Raw genomic sequence first — 19,233 nt, 5'->3', positions numbered from 1 at the left:
AGGAAGCGAACGTACTGTAGCTAAATTTGCAAACACATAGGTGCAGAGCTAAGTTGTGAAGGGATACAAACAGTTTACAGAGGGGCATCGATAGGTTAAATAAGTGGGCTAAAGGTTGGCAAATGGAGTATGGCGTAGGGAAAACGCGAGTTCAATTTTGAGGGAGAACAATGTTATTTAAAATGGAGAAGAAAACTGCAGCTCAAAAAGGGACTTGGGGGGGGGGGGGGTTACATGCACGAAATACAAAGCTAGTGCACAGGTGCAACAGGTAGTTAGGAAGGCTAAATGTTAGCCCTTGGATCAAGGGCATTGGATTATAGAACTTTGGAAGTGTTACTACAGCTGTACAAGGTGCTGGTGAGACCACATCTGAAAAGAGCAGTTTTTGACTCCTTTAAAGTAAAAATATTTTATTGGAGGCAGTTCAAGGAAAGTTAATTGGGGGGATTGTCATGAGTGAGCACAGTCCCAACCTGTTTATTGACATTAAGAAAAAAAAAGAAGTGATCTCCTTGAAACATGTAGCATTCTTAATGGGGTATGAGAAGGTAAATGCTGAGAGGATGTTTACCCTTCCAAAGGAGTCTCTAGGAAGAGAGAACATACTCAATAGGGCTGCCAATTTAAAACAGGTAAGAGGAGGATTTTTTTCTGTGTGTTACAAGTTTTTGGAATGCCTTGCTACGAAGATCTGTAGGGGCAGCTGAGATTTCTTGATCAATAGGGAAAGAGGGGATTAAGGAAAGGACAGGAAAGAGGCTGTGAGGAATATCAGATCAGCAATGATCCTATTGAATAGTGGAGCAGACGTGAGGGGCTGAACAGCCTATTCTTGTTCCTATTTCTTATGGTTCTGTGGCTCTTCACTTTGGACAATTCTAGTAGTGAGAGTTGAGATAGTGTTAACAAGCAAAATTTGCACTTCATTCCAGCTAGTTAGGTTCACGTTGAACTTTGCTATTGAGCTTACTAGTCAATTAATAGGTTCTAAATTGTCTGATAGGGAGGGACCACTGCCGTTTGTGCCACAGGACTGCGGAATCTTGGGAACACCTGTTTTATGAATGCCATCCTCCAGTCACTCAGGTAATACTCATCGTAAGGGTATAATAAACCCACCGTTGTACTTTCTAGATTATAAATTCTATTTTTTATATTGGTTTGACAATTTGTGTTGTTTAACCAGCTGTTTGGGACACTAAGTGTTATACCTAACCACAAGCTTTTGTTAAGTCTGCATAGTGATGCTAAATAATCATATGCAGCTAACACTATAGTATTTAGGACGGAATGAATTTTGGATAATATTTAACAAACCTTTCTAAAACAATACTCAAGCTCACCTTCCTACAGCTCTGACCACTTCAAGGAACTTATCTTTGTAATGTTAGTATATCAAAATGTTTCCCTGTTCTCAGATTTATAAAACAGGCTAGTTTAAATGCTTGTAGAATTTGTCATACCTAGTTGGGCATTTATCTCCCCATTTCTTTGAGCATTATACAGAGTAAGTAGTGTCACAAAATTCTTGAATTTGTAATCTCCCTGTTCAATTTTGAATCTGCAATTTCCACGTACCTTGTATTGCAGCCAGCCTCAAAATTTATTTAACTGGCTTGTGGGAATTGAACGCAAGTCCCTAGAGCATTAGCCTAGACTTCTGGATTACTGATCTATTATGCCACTGCCTCATGTTCTCAACACCTGCTGGAGTTTCTGCTTTCTGACCTGGATGACAATTTTTCAGCCCTAGCAGTAAGCCTTCGATTAGTTTTTCTGCAGCAAAAACATTTTAATCTACCTACTGCAGCAATTATATAAACAAAATAGCAAGGGCCCCAACACTAAGCCCCACTGAATCCCACCAGTTACAGGCTTTCAGTCACTAAAATGCCCCTCCACCTTACTTTCTGCTTCCTGTCACTCAGCCAATTTTACATTCAATTAATCAAACTTCCTTGGATTCCATGAGCTCTTACCTTTGGTATCAGATTCTCATGTGGCACCTTCTTAAAGGCTTTGCTAAAGTCCACCTCAAAATGCATTGCCCTTAACTGCACCCGTGGTCACCTCTTAAAAATTCAAATCAAGTTGGTCAGATGTGACCACCCCTTAGTTCCATGCTGACAGTTGTTGATTAATACCTACCTCTAAGTAGATATTAATTCTGTCCTTCAGAATTATTGCCAAAAGTTTTCCCACTATGGAGGTTAGGCTGACTGGCCTGTAGCTGCCACTGCGACAGTCACTTCCACCTCACTGGTAGGGCCCATCGGTGACATCACTTCTACCGCCACTGACATTAGCAGCTGAGTACCCAACAGTAACGTTGCCCTCTCAGCCTGTGACGTCACCTCTACCCCGGTTGTTAAATCTACCATCAGCACCATTCCTGCCCCCTTTGTAAGGGTCACCTCCTTTGGGGAATGTCACTACTGACCCCATAACCACACCCAGCCCCACTCCAGGTCCCAGCTTCCATCCCTGCTGTGTCTTCACCACTCTCCTAGGTCTCCTCCTAGGTCTCCTCCTCCTCCTCCTCCTCCTCCTCCCGAGGACGAATGCCTGTCCACGGTAAAGGTCTCATCTTTATCCCTCTACAGTTTCCAGATTAAGGAGTTAGAGACATGCTGCGACCTTGAACGTTTCTTGCAGCGCCTCTGCCTCCGTGCCTACTTTTATTTAACCAAGACACCTGCGCTCCCAACAAGGACCCCTTCTCCCACCTTGAAGACATCCCATCCAGCTGGACACCCTGTGCTGGCCTGCTACCTGCCCTTGACCTCTTCATTTCAAACTGCCGCCGTGACATTGACTGCCTCAGCCTGTCCAACTGCCTCCCCCATTCCAACCTCACCCTCAACGTGAAGTCCTCACCGTCGAACCATGTGGACAAAACAGGTGCTGTGGAAGTTTGACAGTGACCTCTATAGCGCTGAAGCCAGATGCCAATTGGAAGACACCTCCTCTTACCGCCCCCTCGACCATGACCCCACTCCCAGTCATCTCCCAGACCATACACAAGCTCATCCCAGGGGATCTTCCACCCACATCTTCCAACCTCAGTTCAGGAACACCACATGCCTGACTCTACCTCCTACCTAAAGTCCACAAGCCTAACTATCGTGGCCAACCTATAGTCTCAGGGGAGAAAGTGAGGACTGCAGATGCTGGAGATCAGAGCTGAAAATGTGTTGCTGGAAAAGCACAGGTCAGGCAAGGAATAGGAGAATTGACGTTTCGGGCATCAGCCCTTCTTCAGGAATGAGGAAAGTGTGTCCAGCAGGCCAAGATAAAAGGTAGGGAGGGACTTGGGAGAGGGGCATTGGGAATGCGATAGGTGGAGGGAGGTAAAGGTGAGGGTGATAGGCTGGAGTGGAGTGGGGGCAGAGAGGTCAGGAAGAAGATTGCAGGTTAGGAAGGAAGGAGTTAGAGGGATTGACTGAGACAAGGTGGGGAGGGGAAATGAGGAAACTGGAGAAATCTGAGTTCATTCCTTGTGGTTGGAGGGTTCCTAGGCAGATGATGAGGCACTCTTCCTCCAACCGTCGTGTTGCCATGGTCTGGCAATGGAGGAGTCCAAGGACCTGCATGTCCTTGGTGCAATGGGAGGGGGAGTTGAAGTGTTGGGCTATGGGGTGATTGGGTTGGTTGGTCCGGGTGTCCCAGAGGTGTTCTCTGAAACGTTCCGCAAGTAGGTGGCCTGTCTTATGCCTCGTCCAGTTCTGTCCACCCTGCCACCTTTCGACCACTTGTAGGACAGCCCCCCCCCCCCAGTACCTGCCTGGGGTGACAGCACGGAGGACAGCCTACCTGCCTTCCCCTACTTACCATTGGTTACTCACCCACCCTGATGTGCCATCTGGCCTGTGAACTGCCCTGACACCTTAAGGCCCCCTCTAGGACAGCCAGTGCCCTTCCCCGGGATGACAGCATGCAGGGCATCCCACAAGCCTTCTGGCGCTCAGCCTGCCCCTATGCATCTTTTGGCTCTCAGCTGCTCTGAGACCTTCTGACCACCTCTAGGACAGCCTGTCCCGATCACCCCTTCTCGGGATGACAGTGCTCAGAACAGCCTACCCACCTTCTATCTCTCTGGGTGACGGGCATTGTTTTTACCTGGCATTGAGGTGACCTACCCCACCCTCCAGCTCTCAGGATGACCTGAGCATCCCAGCTCACAGTAAGGCCTGCCAGACCCAGGGACAAGACAGTGCAGTGATAATTAACTGTCATGTTGCTTGTTGGGTCAACAAACCGTCCTCTTATACACAATCCAATAGCATAGACATTTCTCTTCAAAATACGGAGTCCATTCCCAGGGACACAGTCTACTCCAGTATACAAAGTGCATTGTCAGAAATAGAGTCCACTCCAAACTGCAGAGTCCTTTGCTAAAAACAGGGTCCACAGAGGGCAGAGTCCACTCCTGAAGACAGGAAATGCACACCCCATAGCACACAGGTGTTCTGGCCCATCCATAGAGAACGAGGCCCACTCACAGGAACTTAGTACATTGCAAAGGTGCAGTTAACTCACAGGGCTTTGGTCCACACCTGAAGGCAAGGTCTTCTCTCAAACTCCAGGATACAGCCAGTGCTCCCCTCCCAGCACATGTACACACATTCAATCTTCAGGGGCCTAGTCTTAGGGCTAGGCCTCCCCACAGGAACAGCTCCTCTGGTAAGATTTTTCTTTCACAAGGGCTCAGTCCAAAAAAACCAAAAAAAGTGAAGATGCACAAAAAAAACCTAGAATCCAAGGGCTAAGCCATACCACAAAAATCAACATTGTTCTCTTCTCAAAGTTTAGAAAAATGTAACAGGCTGCAACCAGCCAGTGAAACAACAGTCCACAAATAAGAACAGTTACACCTGAAATCCATTGTGCGCATCAGGAGTTTGGAAATCAGTCCTCACTAAAGTAATCCCAGTTAACAAACTGACTGCATAATTCAGCCAGTTCAGGAATCAGGTTCCCCCCCTCCCCCAAGAAACAAAAACAGCAGAAACCAACAGTAACACGGACTGTCCCCTAAATTGAGAAGGCTCAATCTCTTGTTTATGTCAGCCAGCCAGAGCTTTCCTGATTGTCCCACGTTAACAGTACATGCTGACTGTGGCCTTAGATTCTGAAATTAGATCAGATTCCCTACAGTATGGAAACAGGCCCTTCGACCCTCTGAGTAACCCACCTAGACCTTACCCCTTACTAATGCACCTAATACTATGGGCAATTTAACATGGCCAATTCACATAACCAGCACATCTTTGGACTGTGGGGAGGAAACCCATTCAGACACCGAGAATGTGCAAACTCCATACAGACAGTCACTCAAGGCAGAAATCAAACAGAGGTCCCTGAGAGGCAGCAGTGATAACCAGCCATCGTGCTGCTGTACCGCACAGAGCCAGCATCCCATCAGCCTTTATTTACTTGTGCAAAGTACACTGCCTGTATCCAGCCAACTTGGAGTCAGTCCACTGAACTGAGGAGATTCTAAATCCCCTGTTTAATTTTTTGTTTTCCCCCACACTACCGCCTAACTGCAGTAGTGCTTATTTTTCCCCAGCACCCATGGTGTGTGTGTGTGCAGTGTGAGACACAGTGAAAAGACACAAAGTGCACGAATCTTTATTCAATTAAATCCCCTGTTTAATTTGGTCAGCTAGGCTTTCCTGATTGGCCTGGGTTAACAAGCCCAATCAAGGACCTCTTGGTGAAGAGAGTCCACCTAGTTCCAATCACTACGTACCTCCCCCATTAAGTCCAGGGATGTAGGCCTGATCTTTCTCTTGTAGCCTTCGCTGTGGTGTTTTTGCCCCAGGTCCAGTTCCCTTGATTCAGACTCTGACATGGGCTGCACATATTGGACTGTAGCCAGTCTTTTGTATCTGGAATGTCTTAAAGGTTTCCTCCTCTTCTGGCGACAATGGTATCAAGGCTACATCCACAGACTCCGGTTTCCTTGACACTAGGCATAGGGGGGAAAAAAAAAAAAACAGGTCTTCTGGCTGTTCTGAGGGGCCAGCTATGTTTTGGTCCTGTCCTGTTTGAGGTAACAGTTTTCAGGTGTTCCACGTTTGTTCAGGACCACCTCACTCAACCGAACTTTATAAGTCGTAGGAGCTGACCTCGCTTTGCATTCTTTCCATACTGGGCCCAGTCTTCAATAGTAGGATCAAACAAGTCAGACTTCCCAAATAAAGGCATAATACCAGAAATGCTTACCCCAACTCCAAGATGACTATTGCAAGCATCTTTTTCAGGCATATCCTGTTTTCTCCTGTTGCCACTGAAATAACTAGTGAGGCCAGTATCATGTCACCAAATAATCCTTTGTTTACTTGTGCACAGTACACTGGCTGTAGCTAGCCAACCAGCTCAGTCAGTCCCCTGAACTGATGAGATTCTAAATCCCGTTTGTATATTTTTATTTGTTCATTCGTTATGTAATATCACTGTTGTATTTTGGATATGAGAAATAGTGACAACCATTAAAAGGTGCCAGATATCTCACAAAACAAAACACTACAGAAAATTTTTCCACAAGTCACTGTCCTTTTAAAAGAAAATACCATAATGACAAATCCAGAAAAGAGTCCGGTTCAGCCCAAAGGGCAAAGTTTACCACAGACAAAAGCCAAATAAAACAGTAAACAATATACAATTGCAAGCACTTTACACATCATCTGCACCTAGGCAGAAAAATCAGTAGTCTACAAAACAGCATAGGCAAAAATGAAAAAAACACCAATACCTAGCTCCGCACCCTACACACCACCTAATAGTGGTCACACCACACTGATCAGGCTAGCCTTTGAGGGACAGTCAGTCTTCGGCCATCCTGTGTACTGACTGAGCTTCCCCAGGCATGCTTTCCATCGGGCTGGTCATCAGTCACCCAATGTACTGACCAGACCAGCCTAATCTCCTTTCCTACAGGCAAGCTGTCAGCCTTCCAGTTCTCAGTCCACCTCCTATGCAGCTCACGTCCAGATCTTACCCACCCTGATATACCATCCAGCCCATGGACTGCCCTGACATACCTTCCAGCCACCTAGGATGGCCTGCCCCATACCTCCCCAGGATAGCCCACATGTCTTGCAGCCCTCAGCCTACCCTGACACCTTCTGGCCACCACCTCTATGATAGCCCATCCCACACCTCCCTTGGGACCATTTTGCTAAAGATTGTCTACTTACCCACCAGCTGTCGGGGTGATAGCTTTCAGGACCACCTCTGGCTCACATGAAGGCCTGTCAGACCCAGGGACAGAAGGCACAGTACAGTTGATAAAACCAACCAGCAAGGAGGCAGGATCTACTCCCAAAGGCAGCAAACGCACACCCTACAGCACACATACAAGTGTGTTCAGTCTCAACAGAGGCCTGGTCCATCCACAGTAGTATCATTGGCTCAGTCCAAACACCAAAAAGTGAAAACATATGCAAAACAAAAAAAAAGTACAGATGAAGTGTAAGGGCTGAGTCCTGCCACAAAATCAGCATAATCCTTTCTCAAAATGAAAGGAGAAACAAATAACACACAAGCTGCAACAAGCCAATGAAGCAACAGTTGCCTGGCAAGAACTAAAATACACCAGTAACACACTGATTATGAAGATCAGCCAGTTCAGGAATCAGGCCCCCAAAGCTAAAACCAATAGCAGTAGCCAGCCAGCTCAAAATCGGTCCCCTGAACGGAGGGGATTTAAAATCACTCCCTGGTTGGCCAGGGCTTCCTGATTAGCCCTAGTTAACAACCCTCATGATCAAAAATGTCCACCTGTTTCCAATCACTACAGATTCCCTGATCAATATTTCACCTTCCTCGTTGTTTCTTTGAATATAAAGCTGCCAATCCTGCTGCTCTCATACACCATATCTCAGAGACATCATATCCCTATGTTTCAATCGGTACCTTCAACTCATCAGCCTTGTTCTTCAGATTCCTTGCATTACAATAAATACTATCCAATCTTGCAAACTCCCTTGTGCCTTCTTGGCTGCCTTGCTGTCTCTTAATTTCATCCATGCATCTCATCTGTTGAATGTTCTTTCAATGTCCCACCCCTCCCAAACAGCACTAACAAACCTCCTCACAAGGAAACTAGTCCTATTCTGGTTCAGATGCAGCTCATCTGCCATGTACAGGACCCATCACCTGCATAAATAGGCATAATTTCCAAGAAATCTAAAATCCCCATCCATCACCAATTCTCCAGCCACTGGACAAACTTCCTACTAACTAGCACATGGTTTCAGAGTAATCCAGAATTTTAGTTTGTGTTCTTCAGTCTACTTCCTAGCTCTCTCAATTCTTTTTTTCCTGCCTATGTCATTGATACCAATGTGTGTGTTTGTGCTTCCCCTTCAGAATGTCCTGCAGCTGTTGAGTGAGTTCCCTGACCCTGACAGCAAGGAGGCAGTGTAACCTAAAGGTCTCTTTTGTGGCTACAGATATGCCTGTCTCTTTCCCTTATAACTGATTTTTTTTCTATTATTCATTCACAAGAAGAGGCATCATCTGCCAGATCAGCATTTATTGCCCCTCCCTAAGAGTCAATCACATTGTCGGACAGGGGAATGGGTCTGGGTGGGTTACTCTTCAGAGGGTAGGTGTGGACTTGTTGGGCTGAAGGGCCTGTTTCCATTGTAGGAAACCTAATCTAATCTAATCACTGTGGGTCTGGAGTCACATGTAGGCCAGACCAGGTATTGATGGAAGTTTCCTTCCACAAAAGACATAGTGAACCAGTGGGTTTTTCTGACAAAGGATTCATGAAATTAGACTCCTAATTTCAGACTTCTTTTAAATTCAAATTCCACTATATGCTGTGGCAGAATTTCACCCAGGTCCCCAGAATGTTACCTGGGTTATTGGATTCACAGTTCAATGATAATATCTCTAGGCTGTCACCTCCCCTATCTATCTGCTCTTGTGAAGCAAGCCCACCCATGCTGCCGTGAAATTGGCTCTGACTGCTTTCCCCTACAGTCATATTCCCCAACAGTATCCAAAGCGGTATATCTGTAGAAAGGGGGATGATCACAGGGGATTCCTGCACTGCCTGCCTTCCTCTGTTCTGCCTTGTGGTCATGCATGCCGTTCCTACCTGTTCAGAGTTCACCTGCGTTTTGATGTGCTACCTATGACATGCTCAACATCACAGGTGCTCCATAGTGAATTCACCTGCAGCTGTAACTCTGAAATGCCAGTAGCTACAGTTGGACACACTTCCTACATGCATGGTTGCCAGGGACAACTGAAGCTTCCATATTTATCACATAATACAGGATGAGCATATCACGGGTACAAGCTCTGCTGCCATGACTTCCCTTAAGCCCCTTAATATCTCACTTTTTTAAATAGTATTTTTTATTTTTATATTCGAATACTGTAAACATGCTTCCTTTACACTAACTCTTTTTCCCTTATCCTATTTTGTGTACTTATGCTATTTTATAATGTATTTGTTCCAACTTCGACTTATCCTGCTGTTTTTCAGTTAGTTCCTCCTTCCAAAAAATACAGTTTTAAAATCACATTCCAGTCAACTTCCCTGTGATGTCACATTTTTCCCAATCAGTAGTTATACTTCCATTATGTTTTCCCTCCTCTCTTGCTGCTGTGTTGAAATTGAAACTTCTATTTTTTTCCTTGGAAAGAAAGGTTAACTTGCATAAAGGAAATGCAATCTTGTCCCAATTGTGTAAATTGCAAATTCACATATTCCAAATATTAGCTTGGTGATTTCCCATCTCCACTTTCATCTGTGCTTTTTCCATCAATGGTGTACTTAATGACATTACTTCATTAAGCACTAAATTATGCTTATAAAATGATCAATTCTTATTTTATAAGGATTAACCAGTTTTTTCAAAGATTTGTTTGCTATCATCTTCAACTCTAGAACTATCAAATTTCCTAATCTTATCTCAATTTATTTTTTTACACAGAGTCAAGGTAGCATACAGACAGCACACTCTGCTTCCACTAATCCTGTACAATTGAAAGTCTCCGCCATCGATACTTTTCTCACTGGGCTGAAACTTCTTATGAACAGTACAAAACCCTCTTTTTGGCCGGTATCTCCATTTTCTTTCTCTGACTTAATGCTGTCCATATTTTGTCACAGTCCAACAACACATTGTAGAGATTTCAATAGGAAATTCCCCAATGAAAGCTACTGAATTCCATTTTGTATTTTTCCATGTCAAAGTCTGACCATGCCTCATAAGCAATCAATAGATTTAACTTCTTGTGAAATTTTATCCCTGAAAAGTTAACGCACTGCCCAAACCTTTATCCATGCTCAAATCATTGAGCTCCAATTCTGAGAAAAATCTTTGCTGCTTATTCTGCTTTTGTAAGGTAGTGAAAGTATAAAGGTCAAACGTGCTTCCTCTTTGGTAAAGAATTAACCCAGGGCCACAATGTAATATCTTTTCAGTTCGCTATACTCCATAATACATTCACCCCACCGATTTTGATTTTTAGATATTTTTAATTGTCTTGCTCAGAGATGTTATTACACACCTTTGAGCATCTGGGACTTAAACCTGGACCTCCTGGCTCAGAGGTAGGGATTGCACCACAACAGACCATAAGACATAGGAGTGGAAGTAAGGCCATTTGGCCCATCGGGTCCACTCCGCCATTCAATCATGGCTGATAGGCATTTCAACTCCACTTACCTGCAATCTCCCCATAGCCCCTAATTCCTTGAGACAACAAGAATCTATCAATCTCTGCCTTGAAGACATTTAGCGTCCCGGCCTCCACTGCACTCTGCGGCAATGAATTCCACAGGCCCACCACTCTCTGGCTGAAGAAATGTCTCCACATTTCTGTTCTGAATTTACCCCCTCTAATTCTAAGGCTGTGTCCACGGGTCCTAGTCTCCTCACCTAATGGAAACAATTTCCTAGCGTCCACCCTTTCCAAGCCATGTATTATCTTGTACGTCTCTAAAACGTACCTTAAACCCCCACTGACTACGAGCTCCCCATATTTATACAGCTAGGTCAAACCTAATTAACTCTTAATGTATCCATCATCCGTTTCCTTTTATTTGGGTCCCAGGCATTAATTCACACTATGTTAGTTGATAACAAACAAGCAGTGAAGTTAACTCTTATCTCCCCTTACAAATGGCATAGTAAGCCATTCAGTTGTACCAAACGACTACACAAAATATAACAAGGATAAAATGTGATGGACCTGAGCATTGTATTAGTACATAATAAAGATACTAGTCAGTCCTGCATAATGTTCTTTACATTCCAGAGTTAAGCCAAAATTAAGAATTGTCCAACAGACTAGTCAAGCAACAACCTCAATGTTAGAATCATACCTTACCGCTGTTGTCCCTAGCTTCTACAACAGCAGCTGTAGTATGTCTCATTCCATTAACAGGTCAGAACAACCAGAAGTGATAGCATACACAGACCATGGGAGTTGTTTTTTAATCTGATGTGTTTTAAAGTTTTTTTTTGAATGAGATAAGCATCATTGGCTAAGCAAACGTGGTCATTTTTGCATGTCAGAGACTGGAAGTCTGTGCCATCTAATCCATCACCTGACTCCTCATGGCTTGTCCATCATCTGCAAGTTTCTAATCAGGAGCATGATTACATATTCTCCACTTTCCTGAATGCATTCAACTCAGCAACATTCCACCATCCAATTAACGGGCAACTAGTCTATCTTTCACTGTCTTCACCACCAACTTACTGCAGCTGCAGTTAATACCATTTACAAGATGCACTGCTACAACTCCCAAAGTTTCCTTTGATGACACCTCGCAAACCTACAAACTCTAGGAGAAGGAGAAGGGCAGTAGGTGCATGTGAATACTCTTCCCAAGTTACACACCATCTAAATTTGCATATTGCCATTTTTCAGATCAGTTATTAAAAATCCCAGTATTCCTCCTCTAACAGCACTATGGGTGTAAGAGTACAGTTGTTCAAAACACCCAGTCTTCAAATGCAACTCGAGTTGGATAGCCAGCTGACACCCTGTTAACTAATTAAAAAAAAGAAGTCCTCTAGATTGTTTTCAATATGGAGCGTTCTGCTTTTGAATGTGAGAGAGCAATTGTGATTGGTTGATCTAATGATGGTTACTAAAAGTGTAATGATTTCATCCAGAGAAGGTATTTTAAAAGAATCTGTTATCCCAATCTATGCCTAACTCGTATGACTCCCTTTGCAGTATGGATTGAATAAATGTTAGTGGTAACTGAAACCTTGTGTACAAACAATGGCAAAGCTCACAGGCATGTATTTAACCTTAACGCTTTGTGTTTGCTTGATGCCATATAAATGTATGGTCCAACTTGTTCATGCTGACCAGATATCCTAAATTAATTTAGTTGCATTTGCTAGCAATTGGCCTTGCTCCTCTAAACTCTTCCTATTTGTATACCCATTCAGCTGTCTTTTAAATGCAATTGTACCAGCCTCCACCACTTCCTCTGGCATTAATGCACCACCCACCGCATGAAAAAGTTCTCCCTTAGGTCCCTTTTAAACCTTGCACCTCTCACCATAAACCTATGCCCTCTAGTTTTGGACTTCCCTGCCCTGGGAAAAAGACTTTGGCTATTCACCCTATCCATGCCCCTCATGATTTTATAAACCTCTGTAAGGTCACCCCTCAGCCTCCGACACATCAGGGGAAATAGCCCCAGCCTATTCAGTCTCTCCCTTCCAGTTTAGGGCTGGAGCTGAATAGGGTCTGCATAGCTGGCTTATCCAGAGAAGTCCCAGGATATTAAAATCTAAGGCTGTAACCTAGTAACATCATTGTAAATCTTTTCTAGACCCTTTCAAGTTTCACAACATCTTTCTGAGAGCAGGGAGACTAGAATTGAATGCAATATTCCAAAATTGGCCTCAGCAGTGCCCTGCAATGTACCGCCTCAACATAACCTCTCAACTCCTATACTCAATGCACTGACCAATAAACAATATAAACCAATTTACTGTATCCGTTGCTCCTGATGCGGTCTCCCCTACAGTGGGGAGACAGGACACCTAATTGCAGAGCGCTTCAGAGAACATCTCTGGGACACTCGCGCCAACCAACCCCAAAATCCCGTAGCCGAACACTTCAACTCCCCCTCCCTCTGCTGAGGACATAAGCCTCCTCCATCACCACTCCCTCACCACCTGACACCTGGAGGAAGAACGCCTCATCTTCTACCTCAAGATCCACCAACCCCATGGCATCAACTGGATTTCACCAGTTTCCTCATTTCCCTTCCTCCCACCTTATCCCAGTTCCAAGCTTGCAACTCAGTACCGTCCTCATGACTTGTTCCATCTGTCCATCTTCCTTCCCACCTATCTGTACCACCCTCCCCTCTAACCTATCACCTTTACTCCCACTTCCATCCACCCATTGCACCCTCAGCTCCCTCCCCCACCCCAACACCATCCCCTCCCATTTATCTCTCCACCCCTGAGGCTCCTCCCAGCCTCATTCCTGAAGAAGGGCTTTTGCCCGCAACATTGATTTTTCTGCTTCTCAGATACTGCCTGACCTGCTGTACTTTTCCAGCACCATACTTTTCAACTCTGATCTCCGGCATCTGTAGTCCTCGCTTTTGTTGGTCTGACCAATAAAGGCAAGTGTACCAAACACCACCTTCACTCCTCAACCTGCCTGCGACTCCACTTTCACGAAACTATGAACCTGAACTTCAAGGCCTCTTTGTTTGGCAACACGCCTCAGGATCTTACCATTAAGTGTATAAGTCCTACCCTGATTTGTCCCAGCAAAATGCAGCATCTCACATTTATCTAGATTAAACTCCATCTGCCACTCCTCAGACCGTCGACCCATCTGACCAAGATCCTGTGGTACTCTACAATAACCTTCCTCACTGTCCACTACACCTCCAATGTTGGTGTCAACTGCAAACTTACAAACTTATGTACCTCCTATATTCACATCCAAACCATTTACATGAATGACAAAAAGCAGTGGACCCATGTTCTCCATGCAGGTTTTTAAAAAGTGCTTTTTCCCTCTAAATATTTTAACTGCTGCCAAGGTACAACACTATACCTTGTATATAAAGTTGATGTTGAATCAGCGTTGAGTTAAATTGATCTGTTCAAAAACCCTTTGGATTATATGGTATAATCAGATGCAGTAAATGCACTTATTGTATACTTGATGTAGGAGTGATTGCAGTATACTTATTCAACACTGGTTGATCTCCTTGAGACTTGCAAATGGGGATTCCAGATTAAGTAGCCAATTTGATCTCCCAAAGGTTATGTGGCAGGAACTAAGGCAGGCAGAAAAATATCTAGTCCATCACAGCGTGTGGTCTTAGAGATTTTAACATCCTGGGACTTCTCTGGATAAGCCAACTACGCAGCCCCCATTTAGGCACCAACCCTAAACTGGCAAGAAGCATTTGCTCAATAGTGGGCAGGTATGTAATTTCAGGCTGCTGACTTGGGCACAAAGAAACTTGGCAGTCATGTAAGGGGTGGAGAGGCCCAAGGTTCCTCTTTGAGGATGATAGAGTATTCCTGATCTCCTTTGCCACAAAGAAACAAAATCAAAAACAATTAATTCTCACTTTTGAGCCTCTGGTGAAGTTAGCTCCCCTTGCCACCTTGATGGACTTTGTGGGGAAACTACAAATCTCCCTGGGCAGCCCTCTGTTTGAAATCGGAGTCAGAGCCCGATATAGGTTTTGGAAGGTGACCTATATTTTTAAAAAGGACCCACACTGCCTTCTATTGGCTGGTCTATTTCTCTGCTCAATAGAGCAAGTTAAAATGCAGCAGTGGGAAAGCATCAAGAAACATTCACTGCAGCCATTTTACTTATTGCCCTGACTCGAAGGCAGGATAAAAGGGGGAAATCTCTGTTTTTTCAACACTCCATCAGTATTCAGCAAAGAAATGATGTGGAGGATAGTGAGATTAGTGTAGGGCATGCTAAAATGCTAGGGCATTTTGAAGTCAAGAAAAACATGGTGTTAGACCTCTTGTGTATAAGTCCCCAGGTATCTATGGTATCTATTTCAGGTTCTTGAGAGAGGCAAGAGAGAAGATTGCTGGGGCCTTGACCAAGATCTTTGTATCCTCTCTTGTTATTGGAGAGGTTGCTGAGGACTGGCAAACAGTTAATGTTGTTCCTCAGTTAAGAAGGGAAATAGGGATAACCGAGGAAATTATAGACTAGTGAGTCTCACATTGGTGGTTGGGAGTCTATTGGTGGGGATTCTTAGGGATAGGATTTATGTGCATTTGGAAAAGCGTGGCCTAATTATGGAAAATCGGCATGACTTTGTGTGCGGCATGTCATGTCTGACTAATTTGATTGAACTTTGTGAGGAGGTGGCGAGGGTGATCGATGAAGGCAGAGCAATGGATGTTGTTTTCATGGATTTTAGTAAAGCTTTCGACAAGGTAGGCTCATCCAGAAGGTTAAGATGTATGGGATCCACGGTGACTTGGCCATTTGGATTCAGAATTGCCTTGCCAATAGAACAGAGGGTAGTGGTGGAAAGGTGGTTTTTTTGGCTGGGGGTCTGTGACTAGTGCTGTTCCATAGGGATCTATACTGGGACCTCTGCTGGTGACTTATATAAATGACTTGGATGAGAACATAGATGATTCAAAAAGTGTGGTTCTGGAAAAGCATAGCAGGTCAGGTGGCATTCAAGGAGCAGGAGAATTGACGTTTCGGGCAAAAACTCTTCATCAGGAAACGTATGTGGGTTCGTAAGTTTGCAGGCGAGACAAAGATCAGGGGAGTAGTGAACAGTGTAGAAGGTTGTCAAAGGATACAATGTGATATAGATCAGTTGCAGGTATGGGCGGAGTGGTGTGGACAGACATGGCAATTGGTGTTTAATCTGAATAAGTGTGACCTGCTACACTTTGGCAATCAAATGTTAAGGAAGTGTACAGTTAGTGGCAGGACCCTTTAACACTATTGATATCCAGAGTGATCTTGGGGTCCTGGTCTAACTGAAAGTGGCCACACAAGTAGACCGGGTGGTAAAGAAGGCGTTTGGTATGCTTGCCTTTATCAGTTTGGGTATGGAGTATAAGAGTCAGGAAATTATGTTGCAGGTTTGTAAGACTTAGTTCAGGCCACACTTCAGAGTATTGCATTGACTTCTGGTCACCACACTACAGGAAGAATATTGAAGCTTTGGAGAGAGTGCAGAAGAGGTTTATCAGGATGCAGCCTGGATTAGAGAGTATGAGCTATAAGGTTGTTTTGTCTTGAAGGGTGGAGGCTGAGGGGTGACCTGATAGAAGTTTACAAAACTATGAGAGGCATAGGTAGGGTTGACGGTCAGAATCTTTCCCAGATTTGACATGTCTCATACATTTAAGGTGAGAGGATCAGGTTTTTTTTTACACAGAATGGTACATGCCTGGAGCAAGTAGTGTTGGATACAGATTTTAAGGGGCATTTAGATAAGCACCGACTGGACAATGGGCTGACAGAAGGGATTAGTTCAACTTGGTGTGATGTTCAGCACAACATCATGGACCAAAGGGCTTGTTCCTGTGATGTACTCTTCTATGTCAGAAATCACATAACACCAGGTTATAGCTGAAAATGTGTTGCTGGAAAAGCGCAGCAGGTCAGGCAGCATCCAAGGAACAGAAGAATCGACGTTTCGGGCATCAGCCCTTCTTCAGGAATGCTGCTCCTTTGTCACTTCACCCGATGAAGGAGAAGCACTCTGAAAGCTTGTGGTTTTAAATAAACCTGTTGGACTATAGCCTGGTGTCATGTGACTTTTATAGCCTGGTGTCATGTGACTTTTGACTTTGTCCACCCTTGTCCAACACCTGTACTGTTTCATGTAACATAGATCAGGGATTGAACCTGGGCCTTTCAGATAGGCCTGGGTCTATCTGATCTGCTCAAGAACTAAATGAGAAAACCCTCAGGATCTTGTTTGTGATGTTTTTGTCAATTTAATTTTTATAACTTAATAACTTGGGTGGAAGCATAAGCTTCTAGTCTGCACCATGAACTTTGACTCCATTTCCCTGCATGGCATAGACTAGGAATGTAAAAACAAACGTGTTACAAATGAGTTGCAGTTTTGAGTATGATATTGGCTGGATCTATCTTGCAATTTCATTAGTGCACACTTAGTACTTTTTGCAAAAAAACCCCATACTCCTACACTTGAAAGTTAAGTACTTAAGAGCAATAAGAAGGCAATGATCCAATTGATGAAATGTTCAGAATAAAGTGCAATCTGAATAGGTTCCAGGAGACACAGGAGCTCACTTCAGAGTACTCTTGGTACTAGTTGCACTATCAACTCCTGGCTGAGTCCTAGGATAAGGACAATAAGAGCTGATTACACTGTAACTGTGATCAGCGTGCTGAAGCACTCTTCAGGCAGTAATCTCACCTCAGGGAAACTCTATATGATGTTCACTTGTTCCGGAGACTGAACAATTAGTTTGCTGCCTTGTGATTGCTTTTAGGCAGGTATTATTTAGCATGACACTAAGGAAAATTTGGACAACTAATACTTAAAAATACACACTTCAGAATATAAAGGTAGTGATGGCATACTTTTCAAATAACTGTCGTCATTTCACTGTTATTCATTTGCAGCAACATCCAGCAGTTCTGCTGTTATTTCAAGGAGCTTCCAGCAGTGGAGTTGCGCAGTGGTAAAACTGCAGGGAGAAGGACCTATCACACTCGGAGCCAAGGAGATAACAGTGTGTATGTTCCTAGGTTTCTTTGATTTCAATGCACTGTAATATTGACTAAAACAGGTGCTGTTAGAGAAAACTAGTTCAGAAAGTAAAATGAATACTGCAAGATGTCCATTCTTGGAAACTTCCTTCTATTATTTACAAAGATCAGCAGGCAAGTGCTCATACTATAGTACTGATGAGAATTATTCCACTCTGCATAAATTTTAATTGAGCTGGACATAGAGAGGATGAAGACGGAGGGAAAGAGGTGAACTGCATTGGGAAAAGGATGTTGAATAATTAGAGGAAGTGGCTCTAAAGTGAAGGAAAGGGAGGAAAGCAAGAGGCCATAAGGAGAAGAGGGAAGAAATGAGATTTCAAGTGCAACAGGAAGGAAAGGAGGAGACACTACAAGGGAGCTGGTGGGAAGAAAAGGAGATGGCTTGAAAAGATATCGAACAGTAAGGAAGGACTTAGCTAACTGGGAGTCAGGAAAATTTGAAACCAGTGATGTAATGAACTCCTTGAAACTTAATGTGGAATCTCTAATTGAAGGTCAAGTTAGTTGTTAAATTTAAATCTTGAATTGAGATCTAAAAAGCCGTGATTTCAGCAGTAACTACCTGGTTAAATGTTCCACTGTCTGTGTGCATATGTAACAGTTCAGCTGTGATTTCAAAAAGCTTGCAGATGTTTACATTACCTTTTTGTGTACAAGTTTCTAAAGGTTATTTTGAAAAAAAAACTTTTTAACTAATGTGTGATGCGGGCGGCACGGTGGCACAGTGGTTAGTACTGCTGCCTCACAGTGCCAGAGACGCGGGTTCAATTCCCACCTCAGGCGACTAAGTGTGTGGAGTTTGCACGTTCTCCCCGTGTCTGCGTGGGTTTCCTCCAGGTGCTCCGGTTTCCTCCCACAGTCCAAAGATGTGCAGGTCAGGTGGATTGGCCATGCTAAATTGCCCGTAGTGTTAGGTAAGGGGTAGATGTAGGGGTATGGGTGGGATGTGCTTTGGCGGGGCGGTGTGGACTTGTTGGGCTGAAGGGCCTGTTTCCACACTGTAAGTAATCTAATCTTAAGTACTGTGGTGTTGAGGAAATCATTACTTTCCTTGCATCCTGACTTGGAGGAGCTGGTGTTGGACTGGGGTGGACAAAGCTAAAAATCACACAACACCAGCTTATAGTCCAACAGGTTTATTTGGAAGCACTAGCTTTCGGAGCACTGCTCCTTCATCAGGTGGTTGTGTTCCTTGCGTGTTGTACCTCTAAGTTTAATGGGAGTTAAATAATTGAATATATTGATGGATTCTTCAAATGTTGTTTCCACGGAAGTCGAAATAGATCAAATATCAACTCAAATACAGAAGTTGTTCTTACTGTATGGTGGCAACGTCTAATATTAGGTGCTTTTTTTAACCATTCTATAAGACATTGACGAGAAGGTGGTCATCAAAATCTATCAAAGATTAGAATGAGGGCAGAGTTGTGTACAGGGGATCTG

The 19,233-nt window shown here is 44.0% G+C and overlaps 1 protein-coding gene across 5 annotated transcripts in view; it reads left to right on the top strand.

Annotated features, from left to right (window-relative positions):
• Nucleotides 1-19,233, top strand: part of usp3 (ubiquitin specific peptidase 3) — a 209,889-nt gene that overhangs the window by 107,663 nt on the left and 82,993 nt on the right. For all 5 annotated transcript variants that reach the window (XM_072553325.1, XM_072553326.1, XM_072553328.1 and 2 more), the window contains exons 6-7: nucleotides 1,007-1,089; nucleotides 17,641-17,754. In XM_072553325.1, the coding sequence (XP_072409426.1) occupies nucleotides 1,007-1,089; nucleotides 17,641-17,754 (197 nt within the window). The remainder of the gene's footprint in view (nucleotides 1-1,006; nucleotides 1,090-17,640; nucleotides 17,755-19,233) is intronic.

The sequence above is a fragment of the Chiloscyllium punctatum genome, chromosome 33, assembly GCF_047496795.1.
Source record: "Chiloscyllium punctatum isolate Juve2018m chromosome 33, sChiPun1.3, whole genome shotgun sequence".
NCBI lineage: Eukaryota > Metazoa > Chordata > Chondrichthyes > Orectolobiformes > Hemiscylliidae > Chiloscyllium > Chiloscyllium punctatum.
The sequence above is the reverse complement of the archived record's forward strand: the minus strand, read 5'-3'. Positions and strand labels throughout refer to the sequence as shown.